General features: G+C 38.3%; 1 protein-coding gene across 6 annotated transcripts in view; it reads right to left on the reverse strand.

Annotated features, from left to right (window-relative positions):
• Positions 1-20,958, reverse strand: part of ZMAT3 (zinc finger matrin-type 3) — a 32,697-nt gene extending 11,739 nt beyond the window's left edge. For 2 of the 6 annotated variants that reach the window (XM_033429491.2, XM_033429487.2), the window contains exons 1-3: positions 19,855-19,944; positions 16,279-16,605; positions 685-804 (exon numbers count right to left, since the gene is read on the reverse strand). In XM_033429491.2, the coding sequence (XP_033285382.1) occupies positions 685-804; positions 16,279-16,548 (390 nt within the window). In that variant the 5' untranslated portion in view covers positions 16,549-16,605; positions 19,855-19,944. Of the gene's footprint in view, positions 1-684; positions 805-16,278; positions 16,606-19,854; positions 19,945-20,119 lie in introns of those variants that run through there. The other 4 variants (XR_004483630.2, XR_004483629.2, XM_004270522.3 and 1 more) reach the window with 4 other exon arrangements.
• Positions 20,959-23,907: the final 2,949 nt, after the last annotated feature.

Consider the following 23,907-nt stretch of genomic DNA (forward strand, 5'->3'; position numbering starts at 1 on the left):
CTGAATGAAGTAATGCATGAAAAGTGCTTAGCAGAGTACCTGGCATAGTAAGTACCCAATTAAAGTGATTATTATTTATTATTATTTATGACCTATAGAAAAATAATACTTCAAAGACAGAGTAGCATCCATACTTCAGAGGCTACTAAAGTACGGGAATATCTTGCCTCAAAGCACCTGATCTATCTCCCAAAGAGTGAAAGGAACTTGGCTCTCAAGTGTGTGTCACGATACCAAAGTCCAGAAAGAGTTTATACAGGCTCCCTTCATGGAGGTAAGAAAAGGGCAGCCTCAAGAAACTGATCTTGCTGGAAGGCAAAATATAAAGTCAATGGGATTAACTGCGATAGAGATATAAATGTTTAAAAATCTCTCATTCAGGGCTTCGCCTAGACATTCAGGGCCATTTAACCCAGAATTTTGAGAACTGCATAGAGAAAGACTCATGAAATAATTTTGTTTCATCATTTCATGCACTGTAACCAAAGCCAATGAGAAATCTTGGGATTCATGGATTTTTGCATGCATTAAATCCAGCACCACGGAGTTCAAGGAGTTAAAAGCACTAAGTAGGACCTTTTAGGAATATTTGCTCAACTGTACCTTGATGGGCACATAGACAACAAATTTTACTCATGACCATCTGTGCATAGGACAGTGCCCACCTTGACACACGTGTCTCACCTGTGGAGGGACTGGAACAGCTGGAGTAGCCACAGGTTCCACTGCATTGCTCATTCTGGCAGGAGGAGGACAGCTGTTTGCTGCATAGTAATTTCGGAGTTTCTTACCATGATTTTTACCCTAGAAGTAACATGAAATGAGAAATCACTGTGAGGAAAATTTGTCAAATTGAGTTAATGTATTTATTAATAAATAAATTTTATTCTTTCAGAGATATGCAACAGTGGGATAAACAGACCACTAGCTAGATTTGATTTTTACATCTTAAAGTAGAAGAGTCTACTACTCTTTGATTCTAACAGAATGATTAAGTTTATCTGGGAACGATAAGAGAACAAAGCCAAAAGACATTAATTTCCTATATATTTCTGGAAAAGTACCACATTTTCCAGATCTGTGTCCTCTCCCAACTTGTTGCCATTCATATGCCACCGCCTAAATATGAATTTTATGACACTCTGATCTAATCTACTTTGTAAGTCAGTAATGAAATGGATAATCCAATTACTTTTACAAAAATAGCACTTACAGAGCATCTTTTTACTTACAAAGAACTCTCATATGCATTAGCTCATTTGCCACTCACAAAAATCCTGTAAGAGGAATTTGTTAATGTTATCCACATATGACAGCTGAGAAACTGCAATCCAGGGAGTGTGGGGAACTTGCCCCCAACACCTTCAGGAGGCCTAGCAATGGGGCCTGCCTTGAGGCAGGCCTTCTGAATCCAAAGCAAGGCCCTTTTTCAGTACAGCATGATGGCTTCAGGATACACTGTGAACCTCTATTAAAATGGCTTTCCTCTCTCATCATGTTTCGTTTAATTTATTATTCACAAGTTTATGGCTGAGCTGATACAAACTGGTGGGAAGGGTCAGCGGTCTGAAAGCATTCTAAATGAGGGTAAAACCATGTATTACTCTTTAAACTGCACTGTAAAATCCAAACCTGTAGACAAATATTTATTCACCATCTACTACATGCCTAGCCCTAGAAATAAATAGGACTAGCATATGGTCTAGAGGAGGAGACAGATACATAAGCAGTTAAAGGAATGAGCTAAGTTCCACTTTTGGCCACTGGAATGCTGTAAAGGTGCTTTTACCATGGTCACAGTGATCTCCAGGAGTCAAATACAACAGTCACGTCTGTGCCGTCATTATGCTCTAACTCTAAGAAGCACCATACTATTCATACTCCCTCCTTCTATTGTCTTCTATGACTACCTCTTACCTCCCTGCCTCTCATCCTCTAAATGCTGCAGCGTCCAATGCACTACCCTCAGCCCTCTTTTATCTCTATCTATACACAAACTCTAGGTTATTTTACCCAGTTTCCCAGCTTTAAAATATAATCAATAAGTTGGTGACTCCCAAAATTACCTATATCCATCCCTGTTATGAGCTAATTGCTTGTGTCCCTCCAAAATTCCTATTTTGAAATCTAATCCCAATGGGATGGTATCTGGAGGTGGGACCTTTGGGAGGTAATTGGGTCATGAGGGTAGAGCCTAATTAGTGCCCTTTAAAGAAGAGGCCAGAGAGCTCCCCGGCCCTCTTTCCACCATGTAAGGATATAAGGAGATCTCCTTATGTCCTCACATATAAGGATATAAGCCTGTCTGCAATCTGGAAGAGGACTTTGCCAGAACCCACGCATGCTAGCTCTCTGATCTCAGACTTCCAGCCTTTAGAACTGTGAGAAATAAATGTTTGTCGTCTAAGCCACCCAGCCTATGTAATTTTATAGCAGCCCCAAGAGACTAAGACAATCCCTGACCTTCAGAGCCATATACCCAACTGCCTTCGTGCGATCCACACATTGCATTCTTAAGAGGCATATCCAACTTAAAACATCTAAAACATAGATTTGGGTTCCCTCCCCACCACAGAACTTTCTCATCCGTGCCACCACCACTATTCATCCACATGTCAGTAAATGGCACTACTCTCCACCCAGTTACTCAAGAAAAGCCCAGGGGTCCTTTTCTTGAGTCCATTCCTCCTTAAAGCCAACACATGCAGTCCATCAGCAAGTCTTGTCAGCCTACCTCCAGAATATATTTCCTAAGTCATTCCATTTCTTTCCATGGACACTCAAATGCCACAGGAATCTAAGCTACCAACTTTTTGCACTTGTAGTAGGCAGCACCTCCTAATGGTCTCTGCTCTACCCTCTCATCCCCCTAGCATTCTCCTCATAGAAGCCATACTGGCAATTCTAGACATAAGTCACATCTTGTCACCTCTCACTTAAAATATTCTGATGGCCTCCCTGTACACATAAACTAAAATCCACAACTCTTACCTGTAAGTCCTATTTGATCTGGTCCTGTCTATTCTCGGACTTGATTTCACACAGCACCCCTTCCTCCTCATCACGTTCCTGCCTCACGGCCCATCATGCTGTTCCTTAAACATGCCAAACACATGGACTCTAGGGCCTGTGTACTCGCTATTCCTTCTGCCTAGAATGTTCTTCTTTCCAATCTCTACATGGCTGGCTCCTTCTTATCTTTCAGGTCTCAACTCAAACAGCATCTCACTCAACCTGAGGTGTCACCCCCATCACCCAAACCCACTCCCCACACACACTCTCCATCACACCGCCACACTGTCTGCTCTCACTTTATCATAGTGCTACTTATCACTATCTGAAATAATGTTTGCTTATATTTTTCTCTTTCCTACCCTCTGGAATGTAGACTCCTTGAAAATAAGGGCCTTGTCTGTCTTGTATAGCTCCAATTTCTAGAACAGTTTCTAACATATAGCAGGCAATCAGTAAATATTTGTTGGATAAATGAATCACTATTATAGTGGAGATAAGGAACAAACTGCTTAGGAGAACACAGAGAAGGAATGGCTTACTTCTGCCTGAGTGTGTCCGGGAAAGCTTCCCTGAAAAGGGGACGTGTGAGTTATCTTTTAAAATGAGCAAGTTTACTAGGCAGGTAAGGAGTGAGGGGAAAGAAAATTGGGAAAGAGGAAATAGTGTGAGCAAAGGCCCAGTCTGCTGGAGAGATGGTCTTCAGGATCCTTTGGAAAAGAGGTAGGAATTGATATACACAGGGAGCTAATTATTCATGGTTTTGTCCATGATACAGAACTCAGACTTTAGAGGCAGTAGGGGGGCCTCTGAATGACTTTAAGCAAAGCAGTTACATGACTGGATCACATTTGATAAATATCATGGGAAGTGTGAAGACAGAGAAGAGAGCCAAAGACAAAGCCCTAGGATGATACAATATAGTGCAGTAGAGAATGAGGATCCAGAAAAATGAGATTGAGAATGCCTGGTTTTGAAGTAAAATGAAAACCAGCGAAGTGTGGCATTGTGGAAGTCTAGAACAAGGTGTTTCAAAAGAAGAATCTAGGTATATACACTATTAACCCAGGAACTTTTACTTCCAGGTATTACAAAACAGAAACACACATATAAGGAGGTATCTATAATAAATGTTCCCAGAAGGACGGTTTGTAACCACTGAAAAGTGGAAACAACTTGACGGTTTGTAACCACTGAAAAGTGGAAACAACTTAAGTGTCCAACTACAGGATAATGGATAAACTGTTCATACAATGTAACACTATACTGTAGTGAAAGTACACATCTTAGGCCATGCGTGTCAACATAAATGATTCTCATAACAAAATGCTGAATAAAAAGAACATGTTGGAAAAGAAGATATGTAAGAGTAATCATTTTAATCTGGGGGTTAAAATATGAAAACCACTACATTTTTTTATAGGAAGATACATATGTAGCAAAAGTACAAAAAAGTGGGGGGCATGAACAATAAATACCAACTTAGTATAGTGGCTACATCTGGGAGCATAGGAGCATCTACTGTTGGGAAAGGACACAGCTTCAATTGAATTGATAATTTTCACTCTTGAAGCTAGATGGCAAATACACATGTTCATTATATTATTTTAAATACTTTTTATGTCTGAGGGACTTGAAAATGATTTTAAAACACCAATAACAAAAAAAGGAGTGGTTCACCAGGTCAGGACAGAGAAGTAATACTTGGATTTGAAAAGACACAGGTCAAGAATAACTTTGGTAAGAACCACTTCAGTAGAGGAGCAGGGGATAAAAGGTCATATGAAGTGGCTTAGAGAGAGAATGGGAGATGTGAAAATGGAGACAACCCATATAGGCAGCTATATAGAAGAGTTCTACCATGACAGGGAGCAGAGAAATAGGGTACAGAGTTAGAAGGGGAAATGGGTCAACAGAAGATTTTTTTTAAGATGGCTTAGGCTTCTTTGCATGACAACAGGAGGAAGTCAATAAAAACAAAAGAACAGATGATGCAGGAGCTAAAGCATAGCTATAGAAGCACAGTCCATAAAAAGGCAGAAGAAGATGAGGTACCCAGGACTACAGGAGGGATCAACTTCAGATAGTGCCAAGCATTTTATTTCCAAAGCAGTATCCACAGTAGTATTCGAGCAGATATTGCATCCATACATAATGATAATAATGGCAATTAACAATTTTGAGCACTTATGTTACAGGCAGTATTATAAACACTTCATAAATATTATCTCATTTAACCTTCACAAAATCCCTATCAAGTAGGTATAATTATTATCCCTATTTTACATATGAGGAAACTAAGTTCAGAGAGTTAAAAATTTGCCCAAGAGCTTTCAGATAGCTAGGTAGAGGCTGCCCAGATTTGCAATTCTACATATATCCTCTATGAACAATATAGAACAATAAGAAAAACAAATAAAACTGCACAAAAACCATGTCCTCCATACAACTAGAAGCCACAGAATGTCCAGACTCCAAAATAACTGTAAGTGAAAAAGAAAAAACATCAAATCCCAGTGAGTAATCACTCATGCTCCTGCCACAAGCCTTCACAGTAAGTAAGAGCAGTCCAGCAAAAACTGAAGGACAGAGAAAAGAGGAAGCTAGCAGCAGGCCTAAAATTGCTTTATAACCACTACCAGAAAAAGTAAATCCCTTAATTTTATAAATACTAAAACATGTTCCAGTCACTGACTGCTGGAGAGGGACTTAAATGTACACATGATCTGAAGTGGTTATCTTCAAAGTGGCTTCTAGAGGAGAAAAAAGGCAAAAAGGAAGGGAGAGGCACCCTTTGGCAACTGGCAGGTGAAAGGGAAAAGAAGCAAAACAGGAAAAGTTAGCGTCCTTCAGGACAAAACAGAACAAAGCAAAAATCAGAGGACATGCAAACACTCTCCTGACCACCGTAAAAAAAAAAAAAAAAAAAACACCTCACAAATTATTAAAGAACTGGACTTTGATACAGTGATAGAAGAGGTTGCCATTGAATTAAGAATCTCATAAACTACCCAAAATCCACATAATGAATAGACAAAAACAAATCAATTCTATACAAAGTTACTACCAAAAAAAGCAATACATCTCAGCAAATGAACCACCCCTCAAAAAAAAAAAAACAGGGCTTCCCTGGTGGCGCAGTGGTTGAGAGTCCGCCTGCCGATGCAGGGGACATGGGTTTGTGCCCAGGTCTGGGAAGATCCCACATGCCGCGAAGCAGCTGGGCCCGTGAGCCATGGCCGCTGAGCCTGCACATCCGGAGCCTGTGCTCCACAACGGGAGAGGCCACAACAGTGAGAGGCCCGCGTACCACAAAAAAAAAAAAAAAAAAACAGAAGAAAACAACACTCCAAACTGAATTAAATACAGTATTCAAACAAAACTTTGAGGATATAAAAAATCACCTTGAATCAGGAATTCAAAATGTACAAAGAAAAATGGGCAAAACGTAATGAGAAATGAAAAGAAGGAAAATTAAACCCAGGAAAGAAAAAGATAATTATGCCAAAAATGAGGAGTAAATACAAGTGTCAAAGAATAGACTCAAACGAAAATGTAATAAGAGGCATTGAAGAAAGACAGAAAAGCAGTCAAGAAAATAAAAATGATACAAAGAAAAAATTTTAATGGGTCAGAGAGGAAGCAATGGAAATGAAGACAAGTAAAGAAGGAATAACTTATGTAAAACTGGAGTCCCTGAAGAAGAAAAGCAAAACAATCAAACAGAACTAATATTTGAGGGACTTCCCTGGCGGTCCAGTGGTTAAGACTCCACACTTCCAGTGCCGGGGGTGCAGGTTCAGTCCCTGGGTGGGGAACTAAGATCCCACATGCCACTCAGCATGGCCAAAAAAAAAAAAGAAAAACTAATATTTGAAACTATAATTGTCCAAAATTGTCTAAAATTGTCCAAAAGTAAATGAAGATCTGAATCTACATACTGAAAATGCATACTAGGTATCTGGGAAAATTGACCCAGAACAGTCAAATCTGGGGTAGATCTTTTAAAAGGTATGAGACTTCAAAGAAAAAGAAAAAAGTCCTCAAGCTCTCCAGGCAAAAAGATCAAATAACTTACAAAGGCAAAAGAATTAGAATGGCATCCACAATATGCAAAACAAGGCAATAATGGAGCAGCATTTTTTAAAAAATAAAGTGTGAAACAAGGATTTTATGTCCAGCCAACTCTTCCTATATCAAGTGTCAAGACTATAGAAAAACAGTTTTAAATATATAAGACCTTAGGAATTCAATACTTAAAAGTCACTCTTCAGAAACCTATTAGAGCTTCATTCAACAAAGAAATGACTGGGAAAACTTCAGCAAAAAGGCTGATGGTAAGTATTTTCATATGTCTAATTGTTTCAAAGACTAAATAAAAGGTGAAGATGAGGGTGAAAGATCAATGTTCAAATATCATACATTATGATACAATGGAAATAATGCAACAAAAAATGGGAAGAAAAAGGAAAGAGGAAAGTAGAATAAGCTATTGATTCTGCAATAGGCAACTGTCGGGATACCATTAAAAACTGACAAACCAGACATTAAAACATTAAATAACCAAACAGGCTGGTAAAATCATTTTAAATAGTATAAACAATAAGAAAATGAAAATGGACTACAAAGGATGGTATGGTGTGACACTTTTCTAAATATACCTTTATGTATGATTCTGACTTTTAGAACTATGTTAACATTTTACAGACTTAGAAAAAGAATCAAAGCCAACAAGAATTGGGGAAGACCCGAAATGAAATACATACAAACAGAAATAAGCCTAACTATATGAAAAAATAAATACCATAACCGCACTGAAGGCAGAGGGAAGAAAAAAACTATTCACATATTCACATAGTCTCAAAGTATCTCCCCCATGATACTTACTAAGCACAAAAAGAAAACCAGTAACTTTACAAAGGACAAACCTAGCAGGTAGCACCTTTGTAAACTAAGTAACTTTGTAAAACAGTATTTTAACTACACACTGTAATGCTAAAGACAAAAAGAACAATGCACAAATATTTTCTTCTCATTAGTAGGCTTGTTTTTCAAAAGGACATAGATTATCAATCCCTGAACTACTTTATGTGTACTGTGAGTGAATGAGTGTGTGTCTGTGTTGTGAATAATGAAAGTCCAGGTTTCTCACTATCAAAGAAAGGAGTTAAACATTAAGATAAGGTGGAAAGCTGGAATGAACACTGTCATGTTGTATTGAAATTTTAAGCATCAGCCTGAACTCAGTTTTCAATATGTGTACGTATAGATAAATACAAATGTATGTATACATACATATATATTACTAGCTCTGTCATTAGAAGATCTAGAAGCAATGACACTCCAGTACCAAAGGGCACACCTAACACTTAGATTTTGGTTTCTAAATACCATTCTCCAATAAAAGAAACCTGGCTCCTTGAAGAAATGGTTGGCATGGGGAAGTACAACAAAATACTGGAATATTTTGTATTGTCAGAAAGTAAGGAACTATGCAAAAAATTATGGAGACATATCAAAAGAACATAAGCAGCAGCCTGAAGGGACACACACACTGGTCAAATGTGAGACAGTTAAAACATCAAAATAAATTACAGTAAGTGTTTATATCCCTGGAATAAAATAAGAATCCATAATCCATAGTGATATTCATTAATTAATTAACTAATTAAGAAGAAAAAAGTTCTTCTTTAAAGTAAAATTCTAACTATAAATGTAGAAAGAATGATTAAAACAGAAAAATCACCATTTGGCAAACACCACAGTAATAATCGTTGCAGGGAAGAATCATCAATAGATGCTAAAATCACTGAGTAAAAATATAATGAGAAATATTCACGTAGTCTCAAAGTATCCCCTCATATGATACTTATTAAACATGAGAAGAAAAATAATAACTTTACAAAGGAGAACCCTGGCAGGCACCACATTAACCAGTGATCAAAGTTATCAGCACCAGTGATGCAAAATATTCACATCATGTCCTTCCCAAAATGAGGAACTGGGAAGGACACAACCTTGGTTCTATGGTATTCCTGTCCAAAAAACCACATAACCTGAATTTAAGCATGAGAAAACAACAAACAAACCCAAATTGGGACATTCTACAAAACAACTCTTCAAAAATTGCAAGATGGTAAAAAGCACAGGAAAACTTAACCCATCCAGATTAAAGAATACATAACAACTACATGCAAAATTTTATCCTGGATTGGATCCTGGAATCAGAAAAAGTACATTAGTAGACAATTGGTGAAATGTAAACAGTCTGTGGATTAGATAATATTGTTGTTATCAGTGTTGATTTCCTGATTTTGCTAATTACACTGCAGTTACATAAAATATTAAATTTGGAGAATCTGATGAGGTGCATTCAGAAATTTTTTAGAAGTGTTTTGTAAGTTAAAAGTTACTCAAATTAAAAAGTTAATAAAATAAAATAAAACTTGCCCAAAGCCATAAGTAAATGCCAGAGCTGGGAATACGCTTGTTCCAGAGCCCATACCAACATGCTCCACTGCACCTTAGGACAACTAAACACAATTAAAGACTAACTCAGGTACCAGGAACTGTTCTAAATGCCTTAAACATACTAACTTGCAGGTATTATAAGTATCATCATTATCATCATCATCTTCATGAGGCATAGAGAAATGAGGAAATATTTCCAATATCATACATCTAGTAAGTAGTAAGACTACAACTTGAACACTAGCTTAACCCCAAAGTCCATGATTTCATGTTCTTAACTAATATCCTATAAAACAGATGCTAGAAAAGAAAATAATAAGAAATCAAAAGATCCTTAAAAATTAAAGATATGATTGTCAAAATAAAAAAAAATTCAACATAGCATTAGAATTTAAGAATATCTCTCAGAAATTAAAGAAATAAGAGAGAAGAGATAAGAAGTATGAAGAATCAATCCAGCTAATCCAAGATAGAGCTAACAGAATTACCGGGAAAAAAAAAAAGACAGAAAATATAGAGAAGAATATTATCAAGGAAATAGTACCAAAGAAAATTCCCCAGAGTTCAAGAGAAACAGGAGTATGCAAACTGAAAGGATCCACTAGTGCTGACAGTGACAAATGAATAAAGACCCAGACCTAGACACATCTATCATTGTGAAATTTCAGATACCAAGGATAAAAAGGAAAGCCTAAAAACTTCCAGAAAAAAAACGTCCAAGTTAAAGTGGGTCACCCACAAGAGAATAAGAATCTGAATAAGATTTCTCTTCAGCAACACTAGGAAGACAAAAAACAAAACAAAACACACACAAACACAAAAAAATGCAGTATAGCCTTTAACATGCTTAGGAAAATAATTTTCAGCCTGGAACTGAACTGTCAAATATGAAGATATAATACAGACATTTTTAGAAACACAAAGGCTCAGAAAAATTTATTTCCCATTCATCACTCCATCACTTTTTTATTTTATTTTTTTTTGAAGATTTTTTTTGATGTGGACCATTTTTAAAGTCTTTATTGAACTTGTTACAGTACTGTTTCTGTTTTATGTTTTGGTTTTTTGGCCACAAGGCATGTGGGATCTTAGCTACCCAACCAGGGATCAAACCCACACCCCCTGCATTGGAAGGTGAAGTCTTAACCAGTGGACCTCGAGGGAAGTCCCTCCCTCACTTTAAAGAGAGAGATGTGTTGTAATATAAATTTATATTTATCCTTTCTTCCTTCAAGTAAGGTGAAGATGTACTCCAACAAAACAAGATTAAAAAAAGAAAAGAAAACATGTATATTTAGAAATAGTAGCCTAAGCCATAGAGTAATGAAGAGAAGTTCAAAATTAACAGCTGTGCAGCAAAGCCAGAGGGCAACCAGTTGAGACTGGAGCAAGAAGATAGAGGGATCCAGAAGACGGGGCAGGGGGAAGGATCCCACACAATAGACAGAGTGATCAAGAGCTGGAAGGGAAAATGAGGATATGATAAAAATACATTATGTAAGAAAAAGAAAGGAGAAAAGAAAAGCAATGAAAAACTATAGGGAATACAAAAATCTACACAATGAAGTCATGATCCAAATGTAAAATATCTAGTCCAAATTAGAACAGGAAATCAGTGGGTTTCATGAAGATAAGTGAAACGGACTGTAAACAATAAACAGAAAGATTAAGAAACTAGTAGATTTTTTTAAGGCATAAGATTCTTCTCTGTATATTTTTTAAAAGTGTGAGAAACTCAAAGAAAAACAAAAAGCTATTTCAAAGTTATAATCCACATATGAAGCAAACTAAAATGGACATGATTTTGAGTAACTGGTGACTTAAAAGAAAGGGCTACCGATCTGAACACCTCTTTTAAGTAGCATAGAATCATGACATTGGAAACAAAGAGAAAGAAACAGCTTTGCAGTGAATATTTCCCTACTGTTAATAATGCAAAAGCTAAATATCAATTTTCAAAGGTCGGAATCAACCTGCAAATATGAAGCATGGGAAACTTAATTTGATTATAGAATAAACAGAAATGTGATAAACCTTGATAGTGTCAAAATAAAACTACAGCCAACCCAAGATGGGAGGTAGAAAGAAGAATGGAGAAGAAAGAAAAGGTAGGGGATGGATAAGGAAGGGTGAACAGGTGATTACTGCTTTTCATTATAAGTACTTTGTTCTATAGGCATTATTTTGCGAAAAATATCTTTTAATGTTTTAAGGAGAAAGCTGTTACCAGTGCAAATGCTACAAAGAGGTCAAGTGAGAAAGCTAGATCTGGCCTGTAAAATCACGGATGACCTTGAAAAGACCATTTCATGAGAATATTGGCATGGAAACCAGAGTATGGTGGGCTGGGAAATGAAGACCTGAAGAGGACAAGTATACCCAGCAGAACTCTAAGGACAGGAGAGAAGAAAAGAAAGGTTGCTAACAAGAAGAATTAAAAAGAAAGGGAAGGTTGTTGTTGCTATTTTTATTTACATGGGGAAAAAAACCTGAGCATGTTTTTAATTTGACTAAGGTAAAGAAGAGACGACAGGTGATGAAATCCAGAGTACAGGATGAGGAATCAGCCTTGTACAGAAGAAGGGATATCTATTCTTCTGAAATACAAAGAAATGAGGATGGATTCAGTTTGGGAGACGGAAAGGCGGTGAGATCCAGCTAACAGGATCACAAAGAGCTTCTTCATCCACTGATGAAGTGTATTTTGACCATTCTCAGTACACTGCAAGCTCATATGAAAAACAATCAGATAGGAAATTTTTGAAAACATAAAAATTAGCTGAAATTAGAGATTATGCTATCCAAAGCTGGGTGATCAATGTGAAAATGTATGTGCCAAAATCAGTACTTTAAATTTGGGGATAACATCAGATGTATTCTCTGTATTATGAATTAAGATCACTACTTTCAGTATCACAATTCTAGAGCTACTTTTTCCTCCTGTGTTCTATCTCTCTTTCTTTCTTTTTTTTTTATATATTTTGGCTGCATTGGGTCTTTGTTGCTGTGCGCGGGCTTTCTCTAGTTGTGGCGAGTGGGGCCTACTCTTCATTGAGGTGCGCGGGCTTCTCATTGCAGTGGCTTGTCTTTGTTGCACAACACAGGCTCTAGGCACGCAGGCTTCAGCAGTTGTGGCACGCGGGCTCAGCAGTTGTGGCTTGCAGGTTCTGGAGCACAGGCTCAGTAGTTGTGGCGCACAGGCTTAGTTGCTCCACAGCAATGTGGGATCTTCCAGGACCAGGGCTCGAACCTGTGTCCCCTGCACTGGCAGGCGGATTCTTAACTACTGCGCCACCAGGGAAGTCCCTATTTCTCTTTCAAATTAACCTGATTACTATGATAGGTTATTATTTAGCTACTAAATATTACAAATAGAAATCTATGTTTATGACAGATTTTTAAAATTTACCTTGAGTAACTAGTTCTTTTTCAAAAGAGTACAGGAATTTACAAAAAAAAATGGTTGACTTTATTTTAAAATGTAGATGCTTTGGCAAAATTTATCCATGCTTTTTGCTTTTTAAATTTCTGTTAATGACCTTCCATCCTAAAGTAGTTCTTCCTCTAGGCATTTATGCTGCTGAAACAGTGTTATGTTACTCCATGACAGGCTTACCCTAAGTAACCTGAAGCCTGCAGACGAATTTTAATAAAATGAAGACATGTTTTTCCTCCAAAGGTTTTACTTTAAATTATAACTAAAACCATAATTTTGAGACCACAAAAATATGCACCCTCATTAAAAATTAAACAACAGCTAAGGGTATTTTGAAGCAAGCTGACTGGGTTAAAAAGTCCTGGGAATAAAACTAAATCTGTGATGATCACTGATACGCATGGGTCATTGCTAAGGCAGCCCCAACTTAAGAACACAAGGATGGCAGGGAAAGATCGCAGTGAGCTTAAAGGGAAGTATTTATTGAGCAGTTTCCATTGTGTGTCCTGGATTACTGGAACATGATACAGTCAGACTCTAGTGTAACACCACTCAAACCAGACTAAGGGTTGTTTACAATACCCTGGGCAATTTGAAACTTTGAGATTTCAACAATGGCATCAACTAACTAAAACATTTTGAGTAGTGTAATCAACTGTGATTTATTACCTCACATGAATGTGTTTCTAGCTTATAAATAAGCTACCACTGACCCCTTTTATCTCACACATAATTGAAATAATGAATTTGTAGTCTTGGTATCACTCTGTATTAAAAATTACAAAGCAGGCGTTTAGAGTTGAAACAAAACTTTACTCCCACCATCTCACCAGCCATTAGCTTTATTAGTCTACAATCATTGCCATTCTGCCTATTTCTGGTTCGCAATAAGACTTACTCATTAGTCTTACTCCTGTCTTTAGCAGCCTTTTAAAATCACAGCCTATTCATGTACCCTTGGTGTAGTCTCTGATGCATCTTTCAGGCTAACATTTCTATGCTTTCCTTCTATGTTGGTTCATCCACCTCTAGGTTGTGTTCATGTTCTGATTGTTTATTATTCTGATTTACTCTTTGATCCACACTCTCTCATCTTGACATTTCTATCTCGTTGAAATCCAGATTTCACGTCTAAATTAGCTTTTGTCTATGCTACCCTAATGAAATTGCTCTGTTACTTGTATCCACGAACTGCTTTGCTTTGTTCCTCTGCAGAAAACTTCTTCTTCTTTAAGAATTACCAGTGACATTGGTTTCATTCAAATCTTTGCTTCTAAGCTCTTAGGAATAGGCTTTTATTACACCCAAACTTTTCATTTTCCATTAGGTTCCATTCTCTTGATACCTGCTTGCTTCTTCTCTACTCTAACCTTCCTTAGTTTTTGGCTGCTTAAATTGTTTCTATGACAGGCTGTCCTTTCCTCCAACTTTTCCACTTAAAAATTCTGATTATTGAGAAATTTATCTAAAATTTACTTCCATTTTCTTATATTTTCTAATTTATATATTCAATGTATCACTGAGGGAGCTGAAATTAAGTATATATTACTCATCAGCTAAAAAGTTCAGAGCGTACACACACACAAATGTAGAAGAAAAGAAAAAATCTAAATAAATGTTGATTCTCTTTCTTGTTTAGTTTAAGCTTTAGAATCCAATGACCCTGCTCAAACTGAATTCTCTCCATGTATAACCAAAAGCATCCATCACTGTCTATAAAGTCACAAAGTGATATTAGGAGAAAAAAAGGCAGGAGGTGTATGCACAATCCATGCACACATATTAAAATTACACATTGCCCGAACGTCTTCCCTCATAAAAGTAAACAACTCTTCTGTAAAGAGTAATTATATGTTTGTATGACACACAAGTGGGCTTGCTCCCAAGTTAATGGTTTACTAGGGGCTTTACACAGCTAAAAATCAAAACTTTAGAACCCAGGCTTGATTTTTCATAGTGAGTCGTAGGCCATAAAACCGAATATTCCACAGGAACAAATGAAGACAAAAATTAGCACTGTGTCTTGGATTTGAGACAGATCATCCATCCTAACAGACTCCAACCGAATGGCAAAACAGGCAAAGGAAGACCCTGTATCAAACCATCGTCGTGGAGAGTGGCACACAGAGAGAATGAGAGTAGGGGTTGGGGAAAAGGAAAAAAATGTAAACTAAAACCAGAAGAGGCCTTTATGAACCAATAATGACATGTGTCAAGATCTGGGTGATAATCAACTCAACTTTTTGCACCAGAGGGCAAAACAAACCCAAACAACAGGAACTCCAGAGAAGTAACATATCATGTTTTCCCCTAAATCCCAGAGAAAACAATTCACCACCAAAATGTTTCTGATGTACAATCACAAAGTGACACAATTATCACTCTTCAAGATCAAAACAAAACAAAAAAGACCTGCACACAGAGTAAATAAAAGCTTTAAGTTGGAGAAAGTTGTAGAGGCACAATAGAAGAAACATCTTTGTAACAGTCATCTTTCTACCATACTGTCTTATTATTTTAGATATTCATGCAGAGAATAGTCAAATCAATGATGACCCCGAAGATACACTTTCATTCAATGGCATTTGGCCTCAATTGCTTCTTTGAGCTCTTTTCTCAAAAAAAGGATATAATTTTATATACAGAAAACAATCTAGAATAAAAAGAAATACTGTACTCTCTTTCTAGCCAAAATTTAATTTTCCATTTGTTCTTCGGTAATAACACCCTTTAAAATTGTCCTTTCCACTAGTTATTCTACATGGAGGTGGAAGCTTTACATCTTAGAAATAAGTAACAGCTCATACTAAAGGCTAAAAGGAGTCAGAGTATGATTATTAAAAATGAAGAACAGGGTTCAATACTGCAATGTCATTTTATTCTCGCTACAGAAAGATACCTGTGTTTTCCTTAGCAGTGACAGAGGTCACCAGGAAAAGCATAAGATTCATAGACAGAGAATACCCTGAACTGATACAAACTATATTAGCTAGAAGAGAATATTTATAAAACTAATTCTTCTAAACAATTTTGACACTGGATTGAGTTTGGTACACCATGTTTCAAACAGCTGTTCTCCTTAGGATCACAGGTTCAAACGCGCATAGACGATTTACATTTAACAACTGGTAAGCTATCAAATGCCACACAGCTAAGTGTAGGAGGTTGAGAGAGATGCCATCCTATGAAAAGTGATGCTTTTTTTTAAAGTAGGAACATTGTGTTTTTAGCCAAACAAACTAATACTTAGCCATCTTATTATTCCAGGCACAACTGGTCATTTCAGAGACAACTCTGAATTGGGCAGAGCCCTGAAATGTTCTCCCACTAAATGCCTGAGTTTTCTCTTCTTCCCTTACCTGATAATGAGCCTGGGCTTGCTGTGCTGAGTTCAAGGTGACATTGCAGAGTTTGCAGTACAGGGGCTTACATAGCTCCTCCAGGGCAGTGTCTTGCTCCCCTCCCTTAGGTAACTCTTCTTCCCCGGCCAGAGGCAAGGAAGCCTCCTGCCCAAAAGGCTTCTGCGGCGGAAGCGGCAAGGTTCCTGTAGACCTGGCGGCCACTGACATAGGAGGAGAGGATGAGGGCCGCTTAGGCGGAGGAAGCCCAGCGTGTTGCAAGAGGATCATTGGGTAGGAAAGACTTGGGCATAATCCAGTGGGTGACGAGAAGTCGGGTCTTCAAATCTGAATCAACAGCAAAAAAATACTTAAAAATGTGTCCTCTGCAATATGACGTGTAAATTGACCACACCATCTGCCCCTTCCTCTACTTCTCCAAACCATCTTTAGGACTCCTTTCCTTTTACCTCATCCAGCAGACTGCCCCTGTGTGTTAATCCACACTGACACAGTGCTCTTCCACTGAGAACAGCTTTATAGATCTGGCTTGATTTTGCTTGGCACAGCTCCAAATGCAGTCCCTCTGGCCCAGGAACATTATTAACAGTATTGCATCCGTGGCTAATTAAATCTAAAAATCACATGGCTGAAATGGACATCAAAGGTCACCCAGTCCAGACCCCTTCCCTCAGGCACACTTAAACACTCCTGACGATAATCATGCATAGACAAAAAAAACACCACCACCAGCAAAGAACCTTAGCAAATATCTCCTTTCCATGCAAACTAGTCTTTCTATCCAAATGATATCAAAAAGAATGAAGTAAAGAGTGTCACTGCTCAGATTACTGCCAGCACTTCTAGAACTAGCTAAAATATCACGGAACTCTAGGAAAAAATCTGAGTTACCATGTGACAAAAATAAATAAAAGTGTACCTTCTGATCAACTAGTAATATTTAAATAATTGAGCCAATGACTCCTCAGAGCAGAGGCTGCAAGCAGACAACCTATACGCCACATGCAGCCACAGATGCGCTCTGCTTGGAATATACAGTGTTTTGTTTTGCTTTCATTTTTAAATTGAATTAAAGTCAACATTTAAAAATAAAAAAAAGATTTGTGGCTCCCCTTGATAAAAGGGTGATCTGGCAATACTTGGCCCATGGTCCTACATGGGCAACAATTAGCTAGTTAGTGCTGACAGGCACTGTCCCGGGGTAGCCAAGCTTGCCTTCTCTAGGCCACCTCAGTCTGCACTCAGCCTGCTGCCTATATTCATATTACTTGCCTGCTCCCCGTAAGCTTGAGTTTAAGACCCCACCTCATATAGCCTTAGATGGTATTCATGAGTCCACTATAAAATCAGAGTATTTTCTCTCCCTCTAGAGGTAAATTACCTACATGAAATAGTGTATCAAGTAAATGTCCAATGGCATACTGAATCACACTACCACAAGCCCCAATATAATGCTAGTTCCTCAGTCTTTCGACTACTTGCTTTCCCCTTCTTATTAAATAACTGATAGTCTCTATTCTGTTTCCCTCAGAAAAGACCCAGTATGTTCCAATCCCACTTCAATTTTATCTATGATTTCTCTGGTCTCCCACCCAGATGGCAACTTCTAACCCTGAGTATCTCAAAATGAACCACAGTATGCACTTTGAGTTCCCACAATTCTAATTAACCCAAATTAAAATCCTTATTTCAAACTCCTCTATTCTTTTCACTCTCAATACTATTAAAACCTCTTTTCTTGGTCAATATGGCTATTTTAAGCTGCTGAAATTTTCCATCTGCAATAGAAATGTGTACATTTTATGACAATAATAGATTTACTAAAATTAACCAAGAACATTTTGAAAAGTTAAAAGTCTCTTTTACCACATTTAATAAGTATATACACATGGAAATTGCAACCAAGTAACAGCTTTTATACTAAATTCAGGGTCTTGGGGCAGCAAAGGACATCAGTGCAATGGGAAAATAATATAGTAAAGGACAAAGTACATAAATTATTAGTCATAGTACTTAACAATACTTCTCATTAAACATAATATTTAGAAATACAACAATATTATTTTATTCTCAAGCAGAAGTATGCTGTCCATTTCTCTGAGAATATTTTTTTAAAAAGCAATACAGATTTAGAACATTTAAAAAGTCAGGGTCTCTATAACCATATTATTTCTCTCAATTAAGTCAAAGACATTCAGAAAGCAGATACAGATATTTTGAAAAGGGAAACTAAGGAGACAAAGACCACTTTTTTTAAGTTCAACTACCTAATTATAATAATTCATAATATTAAAAAACTACACATACCACCTGTACAGAGACATACTGATACCAAATTGCCAACGACAAGCTGTCAGCTCAGAAGAGAAATGGTGGAGGAGGGTGTCAAAACATCTGGATAAAGGAAATCAGCAATATAAACAGAAAATCAAATGCTACCAAATGCCTAGACATGTCTGGACTTGTTTTATGAAAGTTTACTCCCACTTGAGGAAATACCAGCATGTGTCTCCCCCAGTGTTGTCTACAGGCTTCCATCAAAATAAAGGCCTGATAAAAATCCCCTGAATTGAAGAAAAAATTCTCACCAAGTACAGACTTACCCATTATTGCATCTTACCTTTATAATGTTTAAAGAATAGCTAGATAGTCCAAAATTCTTTCTTGTAATATTTAACAATCGAAACGATGTCAACTCCCCCCAAAAGCGTCTGTGCATGACAATTACATCAGGTATTTCTATACTTGCAAAAAAAAAAAAAAAAAATAGCGGAAAATAAAAAACTAAAAGAAATACTAAAACGAAGCCTTCAGTGAAAGCAGGAATGGTGGAATATAAAGAGACTCAAAGCACTTGCGACTCAGATCTGCTCAACTACTGCATTAGATTAAAAGAAACTAACTTGATAGCTGATGTAAATAAAATATTCCTTGGATCATAAAAGCCATTCAATTTGATGCTTGAAGTGGCATAAAGGAAGGATTTATGGTGGTTAATATCCCGGTTTGGAAGGGGTTGAGGGGCAATAAAGAAAATCAAAGCTTCAGTGTACCCTATTTAAAGAAAACGAATGATCATATAGCATAGTTTTCATGATCGGACTGGGGCCTACTCTTCACTTACTGTATTAAAGACAACCACTTTCTCATTTGGAGAAATCTTCTTAGGAAAGGGAACACAATAAAGGAACAGGTTACTGGCACCTCAGCAAACTAGGGAAGTCTGTAATTGGGAATTCTGGAAACGAGGGAAAGACGGTGAGCGTTATTCAAAGGTCATCAGAACGCAGCGAGAAGGAATGAGAGAGAGGAAAATAGAAAAATAATCAGTTGAGGTAAGGTATATCACATAAGGAAGACCCAAAAGAACGGAAGAATCTGGGGGAAAAGAGGCCTTGGTGGATTGGCGAATGTTCTCTAGGCTCAGCTATGACGGTTCCTAATCCCAGGGAACCTTTCACGTTATTTGAATCAAAGCTACATATACTTCAGCATCGCCCACATATACCTTACATTCTTAAAATGTGCATGCATACACACGAGCGCGCACACACATACATACACATACACACGCACCTCAATCCCATAAGGATGCCATCACGAAACATGGAATCCCCAGTCTCCCACGGGGCGGGGGCAAGCGCGAGGGCCAAGGCAGCTGCACGCCTAAAATGATCCAAACAGTACACGTGAAATGCTTATAAACAAACAGATAAATAAAAGCAGCGCAAGTCTGTCACGTGGAGGGCAGGTGGAAAGACCGCACCGGAAAGGAACTCCTAGTCCCGTCGCTCCTGTGCTCGTCCTAAATGCCCCGAGGCTCGCGATCGCCCGCACTTACCGGAACCCCCAGAACGCTCCGGGAGTCTGGGCGCCGCGTCTGCCCGGGACGCCCGCCGCCCTCGGTCCTACGCACTCCGCTCGGCCCGGTTCAACTCCGCCTCCCTCCCCGCAACTTTCTCGCTGGTCCCGCCGAGCCCCCTCCGCAGCTAAAGGCTGACTGTCAAAAGTCAGTCCAACCGGACCCACAGGGAAACAGCTGCAGGAAGTGACTGCGGAACCCGGAGGCTGCGGAGGAGGAGACTGAAGGCGCCGGCCCGGCGTCGCCAGTGCGCATGTGCCTGGTGGAGCAGGCCCCGTGGCGGCGGTAACTACAGCGGCGACGGAGGCTCCAGCCCCGGGCTGGTGGGGCGCGCGCCCGGCAGGTGCGGGGACTGTGAGCGCAGGGGCGCTGAGCAGGAGCGGCGAACCAAGGCACGAGTCAGAGGGAGGATGCACCACCGCGAGTCCTAAGACCTGTTCATCATATAACCTGGAAAGTTGATCCAGAGCAGAAACCTGGGCAGAGTTTTTGCAACTTTCATCTCCTGTCATTGAGATCCAAACCTTTTTCATTCCAGCCCCACCCTCAGTCCGCTGATTGCCGGCTAAGGCGGCAGAGTGGAGTGGCCAAAATATCCAGGATCTTTTAACCTGCTGCGACAGAACCTTTAAATTGCACCTTTCCCCAGGAAGGAGGAAGACTAGTCCGGCTGCCTACTCAGTGGTCTCCAATCACACAAGAAAACACGGAGGGAGAGGGAGAGACAGAGACAGACAGACAGACTTGCCCTCTCTCCAGCATCAGAGTGGGCAAGGGATAGAGAAGACCTTCCCTTGAGCGCGCGCGCGCGCGCGCGCACACACACACACACCAGCAGCGCCTGCAAAACAGGAAAGACTAGGAAGAGACTGGCTAAGGCCAAAATGTCACATCCTCTCATAGTCAACCTCAACACTTTCAGGGTTGACATTGAAAGATGAGCTGAGAAAATTCCAGCTCTAAAATTCTGTTAACTTGTAAATTAACCCATAGGAATATTTCCGGGGGGGGGCACGTAAAATATGCATAACATAAATTTACCATTTTCACCATGTTAAGTGTTCAGTGCCATTAAGTACATTCACAACGTTGTGTACTTATTTTTTAATCATTAATTAAAATGTCAAGGAGACCTACTTATAGAAAGATGTGCCTTAGTAGTAGGCAAACTACTGCAGGAAATTAAAGCTGTTTCTTTCGTTGAAACACACCATCCAATGCTACCACCAACACACCAAATTGACTGTTTTCTAGAAATGACTTAATAAATACATTGACTGTTTAGCAATCACACCCACAGCTAGTGTACACAGGCCATTTGGGGAGAGTAATCCATCATACTTAGGTAGAAAACAAATTGTTTTTCTGAACTAATTTTCTGTTTATATATACATACTTTATATGTCAAGTTTTTAAATGGCCACATTGTTTTTAAGTAGTCTGGTTTGATTCTTCCATATGAAACTGTCCAGTTTCCCCATCGCCATTTATTGAAGAGGCTGTCTTTTCCCCATTGTATATTCTTGCCTCTTTTGACATAGATTAATTGACTATATAAGTATGAGTTTATTTCTGGGCTCTCTATCCTGTTCCATTGATCTGTCTGTTTTTATGCCAGTACCATGCTGCTTTGATTACTGTAGTTTTGTAGTATGGTCTGAAGACAGGGAGCATGATACCTCCAGCTCTGTTCTTCTTTCTCAAGATTGTTTTGGCTGTTCAGGGTCTTTGTGTTTCCATACAAATTTTAGAATTATTTGTTCTAGTTTGTGAAAATGCCATTGGTATTTTGATAGGGCTTGCATTAAATCTATAGATTGCCCGGGGTATTATTGTCATTTTAACAGTACTAGTTCCTCCAATCCATGAACACAGTATATCTTTCTATCTGTCTGTGTCATCTTCAATTTCTTTCATCAGTGTCATAGTTTTCTGAGTACAGGTCTTTTACCTCATTAGGTAGGTTTATTCCTAGGCATTTTATTTTATCCTTTTATTTTATCCTTTTTGATATCCCATTTGATATCATTTTATCCTTTTTGATATCATTTTATCCTTTTTGATATCCTCAACTTCTCTTTCTGATAGTTTGTTGTTAGTATATAAAATTGCAACAGATTCCTGTATAATAATTTTGTATCCTGCAACTTTACCAAATTCATTGATTAGTCCTAGTAGTTTTCTGGTGACATCTTTAGGATTTTCTATGTATAGTATTGTGTCATCTGCAAACAGTGACAGTTTTACTTCTTCCTTTCCAATTTGGATTCCTTTTATTTCCTTTTCTTCTCTGATGGCTGTGGCTAGGGTTTCCAATACTATGTTGAATAAAAGTGGCAAGAGTGGACATTCTTGTCTTGTTCCTGATCTTAGAGGAAATGCTTTCAGCTTTTCACCATTGAATATGATGTTGGCTATAGGTTTGTCATATATGGCCCTTATTATATTGAGGTATATGCCCTCTGTACCCACTTTGCTGAGAGATCTTTATCATAAATGGATATTGAATTTTGTCAAATGCTTTTTCTTCATCTGTGGAGTGATCATGTGATTTTTATCCTCCCTTTTGTTAATGTGGTGTATCATGTTGATTGATTTACAAATACTGAGCCATCCTTGCATCCCTAGGATAAATCCCACTATATCAAGGTACATGATACTTTTAACATATTGCTGAATTTGGTTTGCTAATATTTTGTTGAGGATTTTTGCATCTACATTCTGTGATATTGGCCTATAATTTTGCTTTTTTGCAGTGTCCTTGACTGATTTTAGTATCAGGGTGAAGCTGGCTTTGTAGAGTAAGTTCAGAAGCATTCCTTCCTCTTCAATTTTTTGGTATAGTCTGAGAAGGACAGAATTTCTTTAAATGTTTGGCAGAATTCATCTGTGAAGCTGTCTGGTCCTGGACTTTTTTGTTTGGAGATTTTTATATTACTAATTTAATTTCATTACTGGTAATTGGTCTATTCATATTTTCTATTTCTTCCTGATTCAGTCTTGGGAAATTGTGCATTTCTAGGAATTTATCCATTCTTTCTACATTGTCCATTTTATTGGCATGTATTTGTTTGTAGTGATCTTTTATGTAATTCTGTGGTGTTAGTTGTAACCTCTTTCATTTATGATTTTATTTATTTAATTTTTAATTGCTTTCTTGATGAGTCTGGCAAAAGCATTATCAATTTTGTTTATCTTTTCGGGACTTCCCTGGTGGCACAGTGGTTAAGAATCTGCCTGCCAATGCATGGGATACGGGTTTGATCCCTGGTCCAAGAAGATCCCACATGCCGCAGAGCAACTAAGCCCGTGTGCCACAACTACTGAGCATGCGCTCTAGAGCCTGCGAGCCACAACTACTGAGCCCACGTGCCACAACTACTGAAGCCCACACGCCTAGAGCCCATGCTTCACAACAAGAGAAGCCAGTGCAACAAGAAGTCCGGGCACTGCAACAAAGAGTAGCCCCCACTCGCCGCAACTAGAGAAAGCCCGCACACAGCAACGAAGACCCAATGCAGCCAAAAATAAATAAATTTTTTTTTAAGTTTTATCTTTTCAAAAATCAGCTCTGAGTTAAATTAATCTTTTCTATTTTTTAAGTCTCTATTTCATTTACTTCTGTTCTGATCTATATTGTTTCTTTCCTTCTACTAACTTTTGGTTTAGTTTGTTCTTCTTTTTCTAGTTCCATTAGGTGTAAGGTTTTGTTATCCACTTCATGTGAATGCAAATGTTCATGATCCTCTTTCCTCACTGGGATGGAA

This window comes from Orcinus orca, chromosome 5 (assembly GCF_937001465.1).
Source record: "Orcinus orca chromosome 5, mOrcOrc1.1, whole genome shotgun sequence".
In the NCBI taxonomy this organism is placed as follows: Eukaryota; Metazoa; Chordata; class Mammalia; order Artiodactyla; family Delphinidae; genus Orcinus; species Orcinus orca.